Below are 22,016 nucleotides of genomic sequence, written 5' to 3'. Positions count from 1 at the left end.
GGGTCCAAATCCGGGGGAAATTGTTTTGTGTGTCCAGCAGGATACTGGTCAGTTTCTCGTTAACAAAGAACCGGTCAATCAGCCTGCGAACGTCCTCAATAGAAACAAATAGTTTCTTCCAGGCTTTGTCGATAACTTGTTTTGCTGCTAACAAAATGTAGGTCACCAATTAGAATTGGGTCTTAGTAAAATCGGGGGGGGGGGGGGTTTAAGGTGTAATAAAACATGCTAAGGGTCTTTGGGTTTGGGCAAAGGGCGATCGAACACATACATAGAATGTATGAGAATGTATGAGCTTTAAGACCTTGGTCCAAAACAGTTTGAGCATGGGACATGTCCACCAGGTATGTAAAACATTGCCCGGCGTTGCGCAGCCACAAACGCACAGACCAGTATGGGAAGGCTGAAGATGCACTACACATGATGGGACCAGGTACCATCTGGTAACTGTCTTGAACGCAGACTTGATAGGTTTTCATTTGAACCCCAAAGGACAGAGACAACACAGCTTTGAAGAACATGTGTTGTATTGTACCATTACGCAGGGTACTGCAGTACTATGTGTTGTGGTGTGCTGTGTTGGAAAATAATGCTGCATGTAATTTTTTTTCTCTGTTGTTTGTCCTATTCAAAATGATTGAGCTGCCTTAATGCAACACATGTTAATGCATGACATAACATGACTACAAGGAACTTCCTGCAGAAAAAGACTCTCAATACTAACTTCTCCAATGAGCAGTGCGTTCCTTCAGCTGTGTCCGGCTATGATGTCTCTGGTTAGTGATGTAGGAGCCGGCGAAAGGAACCATTGCGGGGTACCAGGCACACCCAGATGTCAAGATTGTGTCAGAGCCTCAGAGGCTTAAAGCGTAACTTCCCTTTTGTTGAGAAAGAAACATTCCCCTCTGGGTAAACAATGTACATTGCAAGGATTATTACAAACTTTGTTGCAGATTCCTACCTTTTGTTATTCTGAAGAAATTCATGTGTGTTTGTCTGTGCCTCTGTTCTGAGTAGGTCTAATGGGAGTGGTTTCATAGTTAACTGTCAGGTGTGGAGCTACTGGGCACTAATGAGGAAATCTGCTGGGCCTGCATCCCTTTAGTCGTGTTCCTATTGAAAGTATCTCTCAAAAAATGACATTTTTGTTGCAGGGGATGCCTGAAATCTGATTTGTATCTTAGGCAGACTTCTGGGAAAATTGGTGAGCCAATCACACAAGCAGGAAATGATGTTTCTGGGGAGTGGTCAGTACACACTCTGTGTACAGAAAACTCCAGGTAGCCATATTGTAATGTGTTCTCAGAAAATTACAATGGTTGCAGATTGAAAAGGAAATGTAATTTTTAATAACATTCAATTACAACATGATTAGTGTCGCAATTATATGCGCTATATTATTTTTTCTTTATTTGCTATATTTTTCCCCCACGAAAGTGAAGTTACCCTTTATGTTTCTCAAGGGTTTCTCCCAGGAATTATCTTCAAAAAAGGCTTGTGGGATGCAAGTGTACTATGTTAATTACATTTACTTCTGTGATGTCCTTTTCAAGTTACAGCTCCCTGAAAACTCTATTAGGAGTGCACTAGTTCAGTTGACTTACTGCTCCCGGCCCCTGCTTATTCTGCTTCCATTCCTTTTTATTGCAAAATTAGTTGCCTCAGTAGAAGTCCATTGGGCCACCATTGTGGTGACTAAAATTAACTGGAGGGATTATTAGGGTTCAGATTTTTTGGAGAGCTGCTTTTTGGAAAAGGCAACAGGGTAAAAAATTCCTGGGGTTTTCTTTTAACTCTAGTGTTTTTTGTTTTTTTTTTACAGTAATGCCGTGTACACATGACCGGACTTTTCGACCGAACTGGTCCGATGGAACGAATCCGTCGGACAATTCGATCGTGTGTGGGCTTCATCGGACCTTTTCTGTCGAAAAATCTGTCGGACTTTAGAAATAGAACATATTTCAAATCTTTCCGACGGACTCGTGTCCAATCGAAAAATCCGTTCGTCTGTATGCTAGTCCGACGGACAAAAAAGGACACAAGGGCAGCTATTGGTTACTGGCTATGAACTTCCTTATTCTAGTCCGGTCGTACGTCATCACCTTCAAAACGATCGGACTTTGGTGTGAGCGTGTGTAGGCAAGTCCGTTTTGTTGGAACTCCGTTGGAACTCAGTCGAAAAGTCCGGTCGTGTGTAAGACTATGGGTGTCTTCAGTATAGCACAAGGATGTGTTTGGCACCTAAATTCGATCATTCAGTCTCATCTAAGGGAATTCTTCTTTCAACAAATACATTTTACATGAAAGTGTAGGTTTGACTAGGTATGCTTTACCTATTAACCACTTTCCGACTAGCCACAGTACATATACTGGGGCAGGGCGGCTTGTACATGCATCCTAACATACCTGTATGGGTTCTTGGTGCGCGCCGGCTCTTCTGTGTTTGAAAACAGTGGGACTTAGACCCCATACAACTTTTGTTGCCTGATTTCCTTTAGATTTACCAAAGCCATGTAGTACAAGAGCCTGCCTGATTGCATACAAATTGAAACGCTGAAGGTTTGTCCTCATATTATATGGTTTTGGTAAATCTGAAGGAAAAAATCTACAGAAAATTTTATAGTGTGTATCCAGCTTTAGTCAACATTTCCCGGCTAATGATTTATGGTCGGATCCTGTTAATCGGCTGTGTCCAATCAAAGCCCAGAGCCCTGTGTTGTGAACATAAAGAAGAAAGCGTGCCACCGCCCTAGTGAAATCCAATTTTTTTGACACAAATTAAAACTTGTTAAAATAAACTCACACGGTTCCAGAAAATAATGGGCATGTCTTCTTATAATGTTCCCCTCAAAGGCTGCTGTAAGATCCGGGTGAGATGTTTACCACTGGAGGCTGCTGTATGCGGCTCGTAACAGGAGTCGGTCTGCAGCACGCCAAAGCCAGTGCGCATGTGCCAGGTCTAGCCGGCGCTGCACTCCGTAGCCAGGCGGCCGCAACAAGTAGATGGGGTGGAGATGTCCACGCAGGGCTCTGTACTGTACAGAGGGAATGATCTCTCTGTTTCTTACCAAAGACATGTAGCAGAATACATGCTGGCCTAAATTTATGAAGACATTTTTTTTTCTATTTAATCTATGTTTTATAACAGAAAATTGGAAAAAAAATGTGTTTTTTTCCAAATGTTTGGGCTTTTTTTGTTTATATATTAAAAAAAAAAAAAAAAAAAAAACAGTGGTGATCAAACACCAACAAAAGGAAACTCTATTTCTGTGAAAAAACTATATAAATTTCATACGGGCAATTACCAGTTAAAGTAGCGCAGTGCCAAAAAGCAAAAAAAGTGGTTAACAAGCCACATTCATAAAATTGTAAAAAGGAAGGAGAGAGCGCAGCGATTAACTAATCAGTCTTCTACTTCTCCTTTCACTATCCAGTCACAGGCTCTGAGAAAGATAACATCTGTAAATGCTAATTCTACGTTGCACATGATTCAGAGGCTGTACCAGTACCAATAACAAGACCAGCAAGATGTAAATGGCTACCTGTATGACAATGACACTGAAACTGGCTTTAAGGAGATTTGTTTTTTTTTCTCCCTGGCTGCAGCTGCCAATTCAGGATGACTGCCTAATTTTGTCTCCCTTTGAGGAGGAACCACAAATGGTAAGCCAGGGCATGATAAATTTGCTTTGAATTTAGGAGCCAGCTAAATCATTTAGGAGCCAGTTTGTACACATGGCGATATGTAACATGTATCGCAATCAACGTTTTCATGCGTAGGCGCCCCGATGCATGCTTTTCCATCCTCTTTACCCAGCACCTGCTACATCGTCCCTGGGCCCGCAGATGGGCAAGCAGAGGCCAGGATACGTAGTGGGGGAGGGCAATTTAACCGCGTGTGTGGAAGCAGTTGGATGTCAGTGGAGCCACCCGAAAGCTTCCACCTGACAAGTGAACCCTGCTGCTTGCCCGCAGCAGGGCTAAATGTAGAAAAACCTGCCCGGCACCTGGAACTGCATGTCTCAGGCATAAGGTGATACAAACTGTGGATCCCTGCAACAGTGAATGGGCTGACAAAAGCCCAGGCCGCAATTTCTAGTTGCAATGGCGACCAGGCGCCTGCTACTTGTCGAGCCCTGTGGTAGGCCATATTCAGGCAGGCAGAGAGATACCCCCCCATGTGGCCCTATAGACATGGCCCTGAAGACACAGCATTAGGGGGCTCCAGGAGGAGGATAACTTGATGCTGTTCTCCCATGGCCACCAGCTGCCCACCATTAGACAACGCAGAAGAGTGCCAGGCCACAAAAATGGAGTAGTAGGTAGGGCAAGTTACTATTTTGTCCACTGGTTCCACTTCTGGGGCAAAGCAGCAGTAGGGGGCTAAGGAAGAGGAGGAGGAATGGGTTTTGAGTAATTTTTCAACCATTGCAAACCCCAGCCATTATACATGGGTGGTGTGAGCACACAGAATATCTTATTGGGTTGAGTGACACAGAGGACACTGGGTTACAGAAGGACCCTCATAAATGTGTCATTAAAGACAGGGATCTTTAGGTTACCCTCTTGGGTGAATATTTATTCCAGCTAAACAGTAGGTTCAATTGCTGTGCAGCATTTTCTAGTCTTCATGAGCATTTCCTCTGTCACAAACAATAGTTGAAGTATCTCTAAAGCCCCAGTTTTTTATTTTTAATAGAGTAGGAAATGGTCTGAATCTAAATCAGGTTTATTTGATTGCTGTTTGTGGGACATTTGACTCCACATGCTGTCCTGGAAGTAAGAGGAAATCTCTCCAAAGTCAGGGCACATCCCACTCTTAGGTGGTTCATACCTTGGCAGGTTCCTGCTGTTGTGAACCGTGTGGGCAGGCTGAATGTCCCAAGTTGATTGATCAATCGATCAACTTGGGTACAACCAGCCTGCCGGATTTACTATCATTATTGCTAGTGGCTGCTATAGCTGCTAGCAATGATCACTCTCTTCTCCTGGCGGGGACAGCACCCCCCCCCCCCCAGAGATTCCTCTGTCAGTGCTGTCTGTGTTAATGGGTTAATTGTGAAAATCTCCACAGGTTGCAGGAAAGAAATTTGCACCTTTTATGGCCTGCCTCAGACAGCTGTCAAAAAAACAGTTGTCCCCACTGTCCGCCATCAGTGGTCACCTGGACAAATAGAAAAAGTGAATCTCCCCAGTGGGGGCACAGCAGTAAAAAGCTGGCAGAGGTTCCCATCATTCTCCACTCTATCAAAAACTAATGCCGCGTACACACGGTCGGACTTTTCGTCTACAAAAGTCCGACAGCCTGTCCGACAGACTTCCGGCAGACTTTTGGCGGACTTGCGGCAGACTTTCTAACGAACGGACTTGCCTACACACGACCACACAAAAGTTCGACAGCCTAGTACGCGGTGACGTACATCAAGTCTGGCGAGACTATAAAACGGAAGTTCAATAGCCCGTACGACACCCTTTGGGCTCCTTCTGCTAATCTCGTGTTTATCTCGTGTTAGTAGAAGTTTGGTGAGAGACGATTCGCGCTTGTGAGACTGGTATTTTTCAGTTCGTTTTAACTGTTGTTCAGTCTGTGCTTGTGAGGTTTGTATCTGCTTTTCAGTGCGTTTGGTCAGTTGGCATTGAGAAATCTTTGTTTTATTGTCCGCTCGTTCCTGATTTTCAGGTCGTTCTTCACAGGCCTTGCTGTTCTTCAGTGCGTTCTGTTAAGTGCGTTCTGACCAGCCGACCGTTTTGAAGCCATGTTACCTGTACGTACTCGTCGTCGAGCTCGTGCATTGTATGTGCTTGGTGCTGTAGTTTATTCTTCAGACCAAGACCAGTCCATGAACAGGGCGAGGAGGAGTTCATGGACCAAGAATTGGTTGCTCCAGCGTGACCAGTTCTGTCACATGCCATTGCTCCGTGAGATCCGTGAGAATAATCCTGAGGATTTCAGGAACTTTCTCCGGATGACGGACCCCGTTTTTGACCGTTTGTTGGCTTTGCTGACCCCCTATATCAGCAGGCAGGATACCTGCATGAGGCAAGCCATCACTCCGGAGCAGAGGCTAGTTGCCACGTTGCGGTACTTGGCGACAGGGAGAAGCCTGCAGGACCTCAAGTTCTCGACAGGCATCTCCCCCCAGGCTCTGGGGATCATTATCCCAGAGACCTGTTCTGCCATCATCCAGGTCCTGCAGAAGGACTATATTAAGGTAAGATATTTTTCTTTTATTAGCATCACATGTTCTTTTATGTAATCTTTGATAATGTAATGTATTTCTTGCCTCAAACACTACTTACCATCATTGCAATATAGTGTGAATGTCCCCTTTTTATCCTCACACATGTAGGATTTTTTTCCTGTTCTTTTTTGTCATGCATGTATATTTTCCTTCAATAACCTCCCCAGCATGCAATGATGGGCACATATCCACCTGGTCTACTCATTTTGAATGTATTTTGTTTGAGTGTATTTAGTGTGCTTATAATTAGCAATTATCTAGATTTCCCAACCCCCCACCCCCCCACCCTCGTAAAAATTTGCTAGAATGTTCTGTGGTGTTGATTTGTATAAAGCAAATATATGTTGCACTTTGCAAAATGCATGTGCACTCTCCAAGTGCATTTGTTCCAGTGCTTTAGTAAATGAGCAGAAGCTCTGCTTATTTCCATCATCAAATCATATGCAAGCCACAAAGTGTTTTCATTAATTGCCCTTGCATGTGATTGTGTACTCCTTGCAACATGACTGCCTTTTTACCTTACCTCATTTACTGTAAGCTGGGTAGCAACTGCACTTGCAGAGTGCGACAACTGCAGTCTTGTAGCCTTTTTAGTCCCTAAATCCCTGCGTGTCCTAAAAGTAATCTTTTTTAGGGATTTCACAACCCCCTAAAATGTAATCAATGTTCCATCATAGGGGGTGAGCAATCTGATAAGTGTGCCTTTCCATATTAGTTCTTCCCGAAGATTTAAATTATTTAATGTTATACTGATGCTGGGGAATAATGTTTTTAATTGTATAATTTTCTTGCAATGTTATCTTCAAAATTAATGTTTTTTATTTTCTTGTTTGATTCCCCAGTTTCCTTCAACGCCACAGGAATGGCAGACTGTGGCATCCCATTTTGCCACCCGTTGGGACTTTCCCAATTGTGGAGGGGCTATAGATGGGAAACATGTCCACATCGTGCCACCACCCCATTCGGGGTCATACTATTTTAATTATAAGGGGTTCCACAGTATTGTTTTAATGGCGGTGGTGTCGGCACACTATGAATTTTTATATGTGGACGTGGGGAAGAATGGCCGGATGTCGGATGGAGGAGTATTTGCCCAGACGGAGTTCTGCCAGCGTCTCCAGAGTGGTGGCCTGGGATTGCCACCTGATGCGGATAACGTGGAAGGACTCCCCTTTGTCTTCATTGCCGATGAAGCCTTCGCTCTGAGCAAGCACCTCATGAGGCCATTCCCGCAAAGAACCCTCACCCCGGAGAGGAGTGTTTTTAATTTCCGGCTGGCCAGAGCTAGAAGAGTGGTTGAGAATGCGTTTGGGATTCTGGCCAGCCGGTTCCGCCTGTTTCAAACCTCCATTAATTTGGCGGAATACAAACTTAATTTTATCATTTTATCGTGCTGCATCCTGCACAACTTTTTACAACAACATTCTCCAAATTATATGGTAACAGTTGGGCCTGAGGCCGGACTTATCGATGACAACCTTACGGGCCTGGATACTGTCCGTACTGGCTTGGCCCCCCAAAGTGCCCGTCAAGTTAGACAGCAATATGTTAATTATTTTATGGGTAGGGGGGCCATTGCAATGGGCCAGGATATCTAAATATTTTAAATAAAAAAAATCTTGATGAAATCGTGAATTATATTTATTGCTTGCCTTTCTTTTGGGCTTTCTCCTAGGTTATGGTCGAGCAGTTGTAGTGCCAACTGTATTTTCCTTTTAAATGTCTAAATAAGCTCCATTGCCACTGTAAACAACTTTTTTAAAATTATAACCAAACTGATACTGAGCATTGAAATAACAAACCACACATTTCTTTAATTCCTAAGCAGATGTTTTTATTAATTGTTGTTATGCATTCAGTTTTGCATTTAGTATAAAATGTTCCTAGACAAAAATATAATGATATCTTAATAATTTCGAAAAATATAATTATAGTTAAATATTTTTACATAATCAAAAATACAATTTTTTGGGCATTTTGATTTTAGCAAACATGCGTTTTTTTAATTTTATTTTTTTGTTTTTTAAAATCCTTTTTTTGTGTTTTTTTAAAATCACTTTTTTTTTTTTTTTTTTTGGTTTTTTAAAATCCCTTTTTTTTTTTTTTTTTTTTTGTTTTTTAAAATCCCTTTTTTTTTTTTTATTTTTTTTTTTTTGGTTTTTTAAAATCACTTTTTTTTTTTTTTTTTTTTTTGGTTTTTTAAAATCACTTTTTTTTTTTTTTTTGGTTTTTTAAAATCCCTTTTTTTTTTTTTTTTTGGTTTTTTAAAATCATTTTTTTTTTGGTTTTTTAAAATCACTTTTTTTTTTTTTTTTTTTTTGGATTTTTAAGGTATTTTCTCTAAACAGCCCTCCTTTTTTAAATGCTGTTAAACAGCCATATAATTTTAACAAAAATAAAAAAGAGAAGGCCCAGAATGGGGTCAGCAAACCAGGAAATGAAGGACATGATCGATGTTTTGGGGTTTCAAAAAGGGCATTTAGATTCGACCCAAAACATCAATCATGTCCTTCATTTCCTGCTGCATACGATCCAGCCAATTACGCATTTCATCGATCTCCCCATTCCAGGCCATTATTTGACCAATTAGCCGTTGGGCACTGTCTGAGGTGAAATAGTCACTTCTTGTACCTAAAGTGGAATGAAACAAAAAAATGTGTTTAGAAATATGCACACATACATAGTTTACCTTACCATAAAGCTGGTGTCTCAGACACTGACCTGGTGGGGTGCCCATGTCGCATAATTCCTGAACATCCTCGGGGTGGCGCTGTTGCTTGACTCAAGCACAACCAGATCACCTAAAATAGAGTAGAAAAATTACATAAAAGAAAAGGCAGCCATGCATAGATTACCGTAAGCTGGTGTGTCAGACACTCACTTGGTGGGGTGCCCATGTCGCCCACCTCTCCTTCCTCCACATCCTCAGTGGGGCTTGGGCTGATTTCCCAAGTATGTTGTTTTGCTGGGGGGGGACTGGGTTCCTCTTGTTGGCTGAGTGATTTTTCCCCTATGTGAAGCAAAAAATTAATATACTTAGCACACAGATATTTTAGTACATACTAATCTTCAAACATTTGTAGTGAAGTGGTGTACAAATTGTCTGTTTGTGTAGAGTTCCTAGTAGACTTCAAGATTTTAATTTCTAAAGACATATCAAGATGGATAGATATCTCGATATCTAGATATCAATCTCAAAATATATCAAGAAATCTTTGGATCTCTCTCTCTCTATATATCTATAACTAAATATAAATCTTCAATCTCAAACAAAATCTAAATATAAAAATAGATATTAATTTAATTTAAAAAAAGCAAAAAATTCTATATCTATCTATATATCTACCTATATATCTATATACATACATATATACATACATATATACATACATACATATGTATATATATATATATATGTGTGTATATATATATATATATATATATATATATATATATATATATATATATATATATATGTGTATATATATATGTGAAGATATATATATATGTCTATGTGTATATATATAGAGAGAGATATATATGTATATATTATATATAGATATGTAACGATGTTTATTAAAAGATCGTTTCAAACGATGCAAACAATCGTATATAGGAATGAAAAGCACATGGAGCGGTATACGAGGTAATCAACACAAGATGAAAACACAGGTACTTACTTTTTTGGAGGACTTTACGGATCCGTCTGAACTGATCCGGCTCCCTGAGTTTCAGGTCAGACCATCTTTTTCTAAGTTGATCCCTGGAGCGCTGTACCCCAAAAGAAGCCTGTAAAGTGTCCACCACCTTCGCCATTATTTTGGCCTTGCGCAAATTTGGCCGGGCGTACGGCCCATACTTCCCATCATAGTCCTTTTTTTGAAGAATGGCCACCATCTCCACCATCTCTTCAAAACTCATATTGGAGGCCTTAAATCTAGGCCTCACAGATCTGGTTGACGTTCCAGCCTCCGGGCTTTTTTCGCTACCTGAGGTAGTCAACATGTCATGTGTCTCCGCCATTATTCACCCACTACGCGCCGTAACTAAAAATTGGCGGAGAACATGAGTTAAAATCGAACGTCAGGGGCGGGCGACGCAGGCGGAGTTTCACACATGCGTAGTGTATAAAGAGGGGCCTTGCGCACGTGTCGTACGTACGTTCTGTGCGTAGAATTAAGGGGCGGAGAACATGAGTTAAAATCGAACGTCAGGGGCGGGCGACGCAGGCGGAGTTTCACACATGCGTAGTGTATAAAGAGGGGCCTTGCGCACGTGTCGTACGTACGTTCTGTGCGTAGAATTAAGGGGCGGAGAACATGAGTTAAAATCGAACGTCAGGGGCGGGCGACGCAGGCGGAGTTTCACACATGCGTAGTGTATAAAGAGAGGCCTTGCGCACGTGTCGTACGTACGTTCTGTGCGTAGGTGATAGTGGACCGGGACGCTACTAAACGAAGGTAATTTAAAATTTATACTTTTGGTCAAGACTTTGTAGCAAGCGGCCTATATGGCTTGACAGATTGATGAGGCCTACATAGGGATAAGATGATGAGGGTTTAGCAGAAACCTAATAAGTGTTTTTTGTCTTGTGACTTTATCTTTTATACAGACATTATGAATCCCCTATTTAAGGATCCAGAGTTCCTTACTGCTTTTATTTCTAAATATAGAGAGATGAGGAATTTGTGGGAGGTGAAACACCCACAGTATTATGCAAAGCATGTGAGGAAGTCAACGCTGGAGAGACTTCTGGCCTTTGTCCAGGCGACCATCCCGGAAGCAACAATGGAGACATTGCTCAAGAAAATTGAGGTCTTGAGGAACATGTATAAGAGGGAACATAAGAAGATCCAGGAATCAATGAGATCAGGAGCATCAGCAGATGATGTTTATGTACCCAGGCTGTGGTACTACAATCAACTCCGTTTTCTTGATGACCAGACTGAAGGCAGGGCATCACTTTCAACCCTTCCCTCCACCCTTCCCTCCACCCTTCCCTCTACCCCAGCAGAGGCTGATGAGGAGCAAGCTGGGTCTTCCATCCTGGATGAACCGGATATGACCATCTGGAGTCAGGTAAATTATTTTAACAAATATTTACTGTACTAATATTAATGATGTTAACTGGATGTTATAATTGTCTAAAATAATTTTGCCCTCAAAATTGTGTATACATATAAATTGACAGTAGTGGCTAAATATGTTTGGCACCTGCTTGAAATAATTAGGGTGTCTGATTAGACTCTTTTATTAAAGAGATGTATTCACATTGAATTTGCTAGTCATGAGAAGCAAACTGTGTGTCATTGATGAACCCAAAAAAATATACTAAAACTATTGTCCTTTTTTTATACACAGGATGAGTCCATCCAGGAGGAATGTGGGGAAAGTGGCAGGCAGGAGGAGACCGGGCCCATGGACAGCCTGGAGGAGGCCGGATTCACCATCATCCTGGAGGAGGCTGGGCCCAGTGTCAGGCAGGAGGTGGCTGCTCCCAGCGAGGTGGCTGCTCCCAGTGAGGTGGCTGGTCCCAGTGAGGTGGCTGGGCCAAGTGAGGTGGCTGGGCCAAGTGAGGTGGCTGGGCCCAGTAGGAGCCTGACCGAATCCCAAGTGCCTCCCCCCCACCTTCCCAAAAAAAGGGCCAGGAAGGGGACGGTCACACAGGAGGCATCCCTGCGCCTCATGCAAGAGGCCACCCGTTTTTTAAAGAGCCCCCCCGAAGCGGAAGAGTCCTATGGCTGCTACTTAGCCAGCAGGCTTCTTCAAATGGATTGGGAGCAGCGCCTCATTTGTGAGCGACTATTTGGGGAAACAATCCAGAAGGGGCTGCAGGGCACGCTAACACGAAACACCCAACTACATGAGGCAGCCCCCCCTCCTCCTCCTCCTCCTCCTCCTCCTGCCACAACTGAAACACCAGAGCCACAGCCTCGAAAGAAGGCTACAGGGAAGGCTGCAGGGAAGGCTGCAGGGAAGGCTGCAGGGCAGCGTGGAGGAAAGGCTGCAGGGAAGAGAAGAAAGTGATGACTTGGGTTCAGTCTGGTCTGACAGAAGACGCAGGCTGTTGTAGTACCACAGTCTGGGGACATCCATATCATCTGCTGGTGCTGTTGATCTCTGGGATTCTTGGACCAGATTGTGCTCCCTCTTATATGGACTCCTCAAGATCCCCATTTTCTTGTACACATACTTTTTCCAGCGTTGACTTCCTCTTTATTTTATTTAGACCATAAATAAATGGATCTTTTTTGAGTTTAGGTTTTTTATTTTAAATCATAGATTTTAGACACAATGTTTTAAATTAACAAGGGACAACAATCTCATTGATTTTGCAAAAACACAACAAAAATAGATTAAAATAATGTTAATAATGTTCGAGTGGTAAGTATTTAAAAAAAAAAAGATACATAACCAAAAACGGTTCTTTGGGTTAACTTTTTCTAAAAAAAAATAACAAATCACTATAAAAACAAAAATTAGAAAGGGTTCTTTGTGGTAACTTTACAAACATTAAAAAAAAATTAAAAAATATATATAAAAATGGGTTCCCTGTGGTAACTTTACAAAAAAATTTAGAGATAAACAGAAAAAAAGTTCCACAACAATCATAAAATAAATATCTGGATAAAAATTACAAGAAAAGATGACTCCACCAAAAAAAAAAAAAGTTTAAAAAGTATTATTAGTATGGAAACATTGTTTTGAAAAAGCATACCATGTCATTCATGAGATCAAAGAGAAAAAGAATCCAGAAATCTGTTTGGGAGAACTCTGTTTGAATATGAACAGCAAAACATCTTCGTTCTTTATAGCATTCGTAAAGAAGACATTAAATGCGCTGCATTCAACGATCACAGATTTTGCAGCGTGAGGAATGTGCTACCTACAATACGAACACTAGTTTTACTAGACCGAGTGCTTCCGTTTAGTTTTTGCTTATGAGCATGCGTCGTTTTTTTGTCCGTCGGACTAGCATACAGACGAGCGGACTTCGGGGTCCGTCGTAGTTACGACGTAAAGATTTGAAGCATGTTTCAAATCTAAAGTCCGTCGGATTTGAGGCTAAAAAAGTCAGTTGAAAGTCCGGAGAAGCCCACACACGATCGGATTACCAGCCAGCTTTAGTCCGTCAGCGTCCGTTGGACTTTTGTAGACGAAAAGTCCGACCGTGTGTACGCGGCATAAGAAAAACATTTTGGCAATAGATATACTTTGATAACACACACTTTAATATAATTAATGAATATATTACTTACACTGTGACATCATTTCTGAAATATTACTAATATAACATAGTGTTATCAATCACACAATGCAATCTTTATGAACAGTACACTGCAACAAAGTCTCTGTTATGTTTGTGGGATGCCCATAAAATATCTTCAGTTGGCAATCTAGCCGCTACTTCTTAAGTGTCAGAAAAGCAGAACTTGTTAGACAACTTGAGAAAAAGTTTAGGGAACATTTCTTGAACATATATAATTTATACATTGAATTTGTGACAAAGAAAGCATTTTTTTCCCCTGAAAGTGGACTATTTGGGTTCCAAAGTCAAACACGCTTTATTTGCTTACTGTCTCCAAAACATAAGATACCATATTGTTCACGCATAACTACAAATGGCTTGTTTCCAGCACATAGAGATGCTGGTGTTGAGTGATAATAGCGTGTACTTCCTGTGGTTTTGGATGGAAGAGGGGAGGAAAGCTGCCCTTAGATACAGTATTTATGTAAAAAGAAAAAAAAAAAAAAAAAAGGGAGGGTAAGCATCCTTACAATTTCTAGTGAATCTGGTTCCTAAATGAAGTCCAATAATTTGTCTTTCCCATTTTACTTGAAGCCATTTGGTCACAAAAATACAAAGTCACTTGTGAAACAAACCAACCAAACCTGCTTTGAGATAAAAGGTTTGTAGTGTATTTTTGCCAAGACTAACTTGGCAAAGTAACTTCAATTCCCAAAAGTCTGACAATAACATCTTGTGTCTCTGTAAAATCTCATATAATCTTTAAAGGGTAAGTTCACCTTTACAGCAAAGTCTGGAAGGTGAACTTACACAGGTCCCCCTCCTCACCCCCCCGGTCCTGCTGACATGGACCGCAGATTTCTCCGGTTCTAAGCCATGGTATATCCGCCCTGGGCGTCCAGGGCTTAGAGATCCTCTCAGCTGAATGTTCAAAATTTCCCTCATCAGGGGGACGTTTTGGAACATTCTAATTGGTCAGCGCTGTCACATGGGTGGCGCCGACCTATCTGCAGCCGCATAGCCCGTCCTGTCAGCAATGAAGACTCCGTGTGGATGCTAGAGGATTTCTAAGCCCTAGGCTCCTGATGCTGATATACCAGGGCTTAGAACCAGAGATTGCAGTGGTCCAGGTCAGTGGGACCAGGGGGGGCGAGGAGGGAGGCCTGTGTAAGTTCACCTTACAGATTTTTCTGTAAAGGTGAACTTACACTTTAAGATGTTAAGATCCCTTCAAAAGTCATATTCATATTTTTAAATCTAAAGATTTCATTCAATTAAAGTGGTTGTAAAGGCTAAAGGTTTTTTCCTTCATGCATTCTATGCTGGATCTATGCTCCCTCTTGATCCAGCGACGTGCACAAGAGCATCGGCAGTCCCCGGACTCCCCCTCTTCATTGGCTCCCACTGCTGTCCTTCAATGCTGTCAATCACAACCAGTAAGCCAATGAGGAGAGACTGGGGGGGGAGAGGGGGGTCTTATGGACACATAGACCAGATCTCAGAAGCGAGCATGCACCAGTGCCATAGCGGCTTGCTATTGGGGGGCACTGGTCAAGGGGGAGGAGCCAGGAGCACCGACGGTGTAACAGCATTACCAGCACTGCCTGTATATAACACTGGCTGGCATGGATGAGCAGGCAGCTGGTATGTTGTGTGATTTACAATCTGAATTAGCTCATTTGCCCTGGCCTGCTGAGTTGAACTTTCACTTCTTTAGCAGCTAAACGATCACTAATCTCTGCTTGCTATGATCATTGACAGTACTGTTTTTGAATGTAATTCTGGTCGGCTTCATTAACCCCATCTTTTCTGCCCAAATTCTGCTGCAATGCAAAACACCACTTTTAATCTGGCAATGGGACTACTTTGCATTTGTAGCATAATCTATTTATAATCTAGCAACCAATCAGTTAGCAGTAATGTTGTGCAGTAACCTCTAGCAACCAATCAATGTGCAGCAAGGATGTGCAGTAACCTCTAGTGACCAATCAGTGAGCAGTAATAATGTGCTGTAACCTCTTGCAAACCAAGCAATGAGCAGTAATGATGTGCAGTAACCTCTAGCAACCAATGTGCAGCAAGGATGTACAGTAACCTCTAGTGACCAATCAGTGAGCAGTAATGATGTACAGTAACCTCTAGCAACCAATCAGTGAGTGGTAATGATGTGCAGTAACCTCTAACAACCAATTGCAATTGCTGTCTGATCTGCTGCAGTAAACTGATTTTGAGTCTACCTGCTATTTATTGTATGTCTCAGAGCAGGTGGAGAGAGAGAAATTGCATAGTGGGGCCCAGGGGTGGTGGTGTTGGGATGGGGGGGGGGGGGCGCAGGAAAATATTTGCCCAGGGTCCAATCAATATTAAAGATGGCCCTGAGCTAGTGGCAAGAGTTGTAAAGAAGGCTGCTTGTAGTTAGCAGCAGGAGCTGTGGAGAAGGCTGAGTGTAGCTAGGGACAGTTGTAGAGAAACCTGGGTGCAGCTAGTAACAAGGGTTGTGGAAATTGGGTGTAGCTAGTGATAGTAGTGACAGTAGTAACAATAACTGTAGAGATGGCTGGGTGTAGGTAGGTATTAATTGACAACACTTGGTGTAGTGAATATACATTGGTACATAAAGTTGGTGGTATCTAGTAGTGAGGAAGGGTGAACTTAATTAGTAATCACTAGTAAGGAAGATGCTGTAATGATTCAGGAAACAGTGGAGCCTGTAGTCTACAAGTAAGACACAGGCTGAGTCATTTGTGAGAGGATGTCGCAGAGAAGGAATACACATAGCAAAAGAAGAGAAGTCAGTTTCTGCTTTATTTGTAGCTGGACTGATCGCATCATGCTGCTGTGTCTACTGCTTCTCATTCTCCCCTATACCCACTCCTTGAATCTGGATAAGCTGAACCCCCAAACCTTTTCTGGACCCAATGGAAGCTACTTTGGATTCTCCTTTGATTTCTACCAATCAGCAGATAACAGGTAAGTGCACAGAATGTGCTGGGCTTGTCAAATGTGTACAATACAGGAGAGAGCTGGATGGGAATTAAACAAACCTGTCATAGAAGGTTACACTCAACTTTTTTTGAGGCCCATTAAATCTTATCTATAGTCTGGAGGCTGCAGGTGAGAACACCTTGTCCCAGTCTGCATAAATGAGACAGATGTATAAAGTTACTGTTTACACAAAAATTGTTACTATAATATTGTTTTTTATTTTCCCTGTTTTATTTTACTATTTTAGCACTTACAATGTTAGTCCACCCAAAACAGATTTTTTGAATTTGGGTGGGTATTGGCTAAGGAACGCACCATCAACCTCCTTTTTTTGTAGACCAAGATGTCATACTTTGGGTGGGTATTGGCTGAGAAATCCACCATCAACCTACTTTTTTTGTAGACCAAGATGTCATACTTTGAGTGGGTATTGGCTGAGAAACCCACCATCAACCTACTTTTTTTGTAGACCAAGATGTCATACTTTGATTGGGTATTGGCTGAGAAATCCACCATCAACCTACTTTTTTTGTACACCAAGATGTCATACTTTGGTGGGTATTGGCTGAGAAACCCACCATCAACTTACTTTTTTTTGTACACCAAGATTTCATATCTTTGCCTTTTGATTTTCAAGCGTATTCCAACAGTCACAGCCTTTTTTAGGAAGTTCTTGCTCTACTCTTGTCTTTTATTGCTGTGCCCTTACAGAATATGCAGCAAGAGGAGAAAGGCTCTCAAGAAGTCCGAGATGTGAACTTTGACGAGGAGATTTTACCAGTAATAGTGCCTTGGAGACAACCACCAGCATTTTTTCTGTAGCTCAAATCTCATCCTTTAAAAATTTCCTTCCTTGTAAGGAAGTTTTATCTACTCTTTAAATTTTTGATTCGCGTTAGCATGTTAGGCTGAATTCTGTGATCTGGTCAGCTCTTTTACTTTGATTTATGTTACTTACCTCTTAGAAGCCTTTCTCAAGCATCCCTGAATAGAATGTGCTATACACTAAAAAGAAAGACTTGTGTGTAATGCTGTTATCAAATTAAAAATTCCCCGAGGTCTGTTAGTAACCAAAATAGCTGCACTGCATAAACAGACTGTAATTTTAGACAAGGACAGCCCTCTTTTTGAAAGAATCCAGTGACGGCTCAAGAGCTGGCAACTAAATACCTGGATTTTTACAACTTTATAGAACCGAGCAGTCTTAAAGATGGTGGAACAGGTTGAAAACTTCGGAAACTGAAAGGCTTTATATCTGTGCAGCAAATAACAATACTCCAGGATGTACAAAATCAATCACACTAGCACATTTACTTTACATGTCAATGTACCGAGGCCCCTCCATGGCATTAGCTGTTGCAGGGAGGCTTTGCTTGACAACTACTGTCCTTTTTTTCACAAGAAAGACAACTACTGTCCTTACATGCAGTGAGGGAAAATCTCCCAAAATGGGATGCAGACAGGGTGGATAAAAATCGAAGCTTTTAAAAAAAAAAAAAAAACGTATTTTTTTGATTTTTACCAAATTTATTTTAAAAAACTGCTTTTGGAGCAAAAATCTAGCAAAAGATAGTTTTCTATTTAAGATACATTAAAAATTTAGTTTATTCAGCATGAAATGAAGCTTAGCTGTGTAGCATGATGCTGTACATTCTGCAATATTTACATTTTTTGGTAAACTCATTCAATGAATCCAAGCTCTGCAAGCTGAGATAACATGCACTGCATTGATGCATTCACACAATTTCACAGTACCCATGAGATAAAACAAAGTTCAGTAATATTCCTTTATCCCATTGTTTTGCAAATCTATGTACACTACAAACTGTATGATTGAATCGGTTCTGATATCGCTGTTTTAGGCCTCATGTACACTGCTGCTGGTAAACGAACGTTTGGGAGCAGTTGGGCATTTTTTTCAACTGCTCCTCTATGTTATCTTATCAGTACATGTACACAGGTTAGTTTATAATCGTTTCTAGGAAGTTGCGTTTAGAGGCTTTTTTGGAACCCCAAAAAATGCGTTCAGAAGCTGTGTTTAGAGGCATTTCAAATGCCAAACGCGGCTAAGCGCGGCTACCCGCGTTTAGGCGCATTTTCGTCTAGTAGCGTTTTTAAAGAGAAACATTTTATTTATTACTTTTGAGCCTGGGAAATGCTAAAAACACACCAAAAACTCAATTATCACTGTATGCAAGCTTGATATACCATGTGATATTCCCCTCATCAGCCAATTATGCTGTACAATACACAACTTGTATTACTTGACGCTGAAGTTGAAAGTCACCAACAGACATTGCTCTGGTGGCACGCTTTTCCTCATGTTGGTGTCCATGCGAACTAGACGGGGTCTAACCTTTTCCAAGAGAACGTCAAAGGTGGCAATTGCGTGTAAAATTAAAAAATTTCTCTGGGTAATTACGCAGCTGAACATACATATTAGAAAAGTATCCCGTGGACATGCGTTGAGCCATCAATGGATGTGTCCAGTAGCGATGAACTCTGGTCCTCTCACGCAATTTTCTACGTCTTTGGAGCCTCAGCAAAAGCAACATCAGGAGCATTTCCTCACACATGCTCATCATGTGATCCATATTAACAAACCAACCAAAAAATAACAGCTATCTATAAGCACACTGCTCTCTCAGCTGCTACTCACACTGTTCTCACAGAATGGCTGAAATAGTTAATAAATACTGGTTTTTAGTGCTTTCTAATCATTTGGGAGGGTCTCCTGAGGTTATCTTTAGTAAACGCTTCTGAACGCAAACGCAGCTAAACACGGCTTGTAAACGCTACTAAACACGCATTTTTAAACGTGGATTACTAGTGGTTCCAGCGTTCAGGAGAGGTTGAGAAATGTCCCGTGTACGTGAAGCCTTACTAACCTGACAGCTTATTATTCTAAATAGGAAACCTTCATTTTGTTTGCAAATATTAAAGATTCTAACTACCAGCAAGAATAAGTCCTTACATTCAAAGAGCACCTGTCATTTCAAGTCCATCATGGCAGCGCCTGTTAGCGGGCATCCACTCATCTGCTGCCACCACGTCCCTCACCTTGTTGTGTTACTGCCACATTACCAGCCATCCCATTAAAGTGAATGGGACTGTCGGTGAGTCAACAGCGGGTCAGAGGAGGAGCTGCTGCGGGACAGAAATGACAGTTGCTCTTTAACCACTTAAAGTGGTGTTCCGGCCAAAATTATACTTTTTAAATAAAAATACCCCTATAATACACAAGCTTAATGTATTCTAGTAAAGTTAGTCTGTAAACGAAGGTCTGTTTTGTTAGTTTATAGCAGTAGTTTGTTATTTTATAAACTTACAGCAGGCCGTGGCCATCTTAAGTCTGGGCATCTGAAGCCAGACTGTATTTCTTCCTGGATGTCATCCTTGCAGATCTCGCACATGCTCAGTGCAGCACAAGCAGTGTAATAGGTTTCAGGTCAGGTTTCCATAGCAACGGCAGTTTCAGAGGAAGTTGCCGCCCCTTCCCAGAAGGCATTGCAAACAGGAAATGATGCGATGGGCCGCGGCCAGGGAGGAGGAAGTGAAAAATGAATACAGCAGACATACAGTAGGTGCTGAGAAAAAAAATAAAAAAATATCCAATTTGTTTACAGTGCACAGTTTAGTGAGAGATGCTGAAGAGTTGTAAAAGTGGGTGGAACTCCACTTTAAAGACCAGCTGCCAAAGTTATACTGCGGCAAGTTGGCTCTCCTGGACGAATCACCATCATGGCACATCTGCCGCTTTAAGACCACTAGGGGAAGTGTGCCCGCTGCGTGACGCCGGAGCCGATGGGCATGACCAGCGGCCGCGATGTCCTCCGGCTACTCGCAATCACTCCTGAGAGGGACAGAACAGGGATCTGTCAATGTAAACAGACAGATCCCCGTTCTGTCAGCGGAGGATAGACAGATCGTCTGTTCCTAGTGATTAGGAACAGCAGTCTGTCTCTTCCCCCAGTCATTACACTGCCCCCACAGTTAGAAACACCCCCTAGAGAACACTTAACCCCTTGATCGCCCCCTAGTGTTAACCCCTTTCCTGCCAGTGACATTTATACAGTAATCAGTGGCTGTTTTTTAGCTCTGATCGCTGTATAAATGTCAATGGTCCCAGAAAAGTGTCTGATCTGTCCGCCGCAATGTCACAGTCCTGGTAAAAATTGCTGATCACCACCATTACTAGTAAAATAAAAATTTGAATAACAATGCCATAAATCTATCCCGTAGTTTGTAGACGCAATAACTTTTGCGCAAACCAATCAATATAAGCCTATTGTGATTTTTTTTTTTAACCAAAATGAAAAAGAATATATATCGGCCTAAACTGATGAATTAATGTTATTTTATATATATTTTTTGGATATGTATTATAGCAGGAAGTAAAGAAAATTGTTATTTTTTTTTAAATTGTTGGTCTTTTTTTGTTTATAGCGCAAAAAATAAAAAACACAGAGGTAATCAAATACCACCAAAAGAAAGCTCTGTTTGTGGGTAAAAAGGGACATCAATTTTGTTTGGGTACAACGTTGCATGACCGCGCAATTGTCAGTTAAAGCAACACAGTGCTATATCGCAAAAAACGGCCTGATCATTAAGGGGGCAAATCCTTCCGGGGCTGAAGTGGTTAAATCAACTTGATTTAAATCAAATCCACCCTGGATGCAGATGACATTAATCACTTGCCACCCAGCCCATTTCTGACATTTTTCTCATACATGTAAAAGATGGCATTTTTTTGCTAGAAAATGACTTAGAAGTTGGGACCCCCAAACATTATGCAGAGACCCTGGAGAATAAAATGGTGGGTGTTCCAATTTTATTTGTCACGTAATATTTGCTCAGCTGTTTTTCCAATGGCCATTTTTTTGAAAAAATAAACTTTAATCAATTTTAGTAAACACAGACACAATATAATACCCCAATTTTTGGTAAAATATAAATGATTATGTTACACCAAGTAAATGGAGACCAAACATGTCTCGCTTTAAAATTGCGTGGGACGGCAACAAACTACTTAAAAATCTCCATAGGTGATGCTTCAAAGCGGAGCTCACCTAAAAGGGGAAGCACCGCTTATCTGCCTCCTCCCCTTCTGGTGCAATATTTGGCACCTTATGGGGGGGGGTGGAGGGGGGAGTGGGTACCTGGTTTTGACAGGTACCCGCTCCCACTTCCTGCTGAGTTCGCCACAGTGAACTCAGACGGAAGTTTGGCCCTTGAAGCAGCCAGCCCATTGAGAGAGCGCAGCAAGATTCACACGGTTCCCTTACCCAAGATAGCAGCGCTAGCACCCGAGAGCCAATTCAAGAATCAGCTTGGGTGAGTACACCGCGGGGTCGGCAGCTCAACTATTTGCTGCTGACTTTTAATTTTTTGGAGGTGGGGGGTTAGAGCTCCACTTTAAAAGCCTTTACAGGTTACCAGTTTAGAGTTACAGAGGAGGTCTGACCCTAGAATTATTGCTCGTGCTCCCATGTTTGCGGTGATGCCTCACATGTGTGATGCAATCGGCGTTCACATATGAA

The 22,016-nt window shown here is 41.7% G+C and overlaps 2 protein-coding genes across 3 annotated transcripts in view; both read left to right on the top strand.

The window, feature by feature from the left end:
* Positions 1–679: 679 nt before the first annotated feature.
* On the top strand, positions 680–14,322 carry LOC141113335 (uncharacterized). The gene is made up of 3 exons (XM_073606395.1): positions 680–776; positions 10,855–11,321; positions 11,604–14,322. The coding sequence occupies exons 1-3, from the start codon at positions 680–682 to the stop codon at positions 12,267–12,269; spliced, it is 1,230 nt and encodes a 409-aa protein (XP_073462496.1). The 3' UTR covers positions 12,270–14,322.
* A 180-nt stretch (positions 14,323–14,502) lies between these two features.
* The window catches only part of LOC141114170 (integrin alpha-IIb-like), a 152,777-nt gene continuing 145,263 nt past the window's right edge, over positions 14,503–22,016 (top strand). The window contains exon 1 of one of the 2 annotated variants that reach the window (XM_073607700.1): positions 14,503–14,621. Coding sequence is in view for 1 of the 2 variants with exons in the window: in XM_073607699.1 (XP_073463800.1) it covers positions 16,244–16,461 (218 nt within the window). In the remaining variant the exon portion in view is untranslated. Of the gene's footprint in view, positions 14,622–15,903; positions 16,462–22,016 lie in introns of those variants that run through there. The other variant, XM_073607699.1, reaches the window with a different exon arrangement.

The sequence above is a fragment of the Aquarana catesbeiana genome, linkage group LG12, assembly GCF_042186555.1.
Source record: "Aquarana catesbeiana isolate 2022-GZ linkage group LG12, ASM4218655v1, whole genome shotgun sequence".
Lineage (NCBI taxonomy): Eukaryota > Metazoa > Chordata > Amphibia > Anura > Ranidae > Aquarana > Aquarana catesbeiana.
This window is presented reverse-complemented; position numbering and strand designations above follow the sequence as displayed.

Bases quoted from the DNA above. Each gene is read 5' to 3' on its own strand.
- LOC141113335 (XM_073606395.1), top strand. From the start codon at position 680: ATGACTACAAGGAACTTCCTGCAGAAAAAGACTCTCAATACTAACTTC. The intron at 777-10,854 runs GTTAGTGATGTA...TCTTTTATACAG, and splicing joins GTCCGGCTATGATGTCTCTG to ACATTATGAATCCCCTATTT. The intron at 11,322-11,603 runs GTAAATTATTTT...TTTTATACACAG, and splicing joins ATATGACCATCTGGAGTCAG to GATGAGTCCATCCAGGAGGA.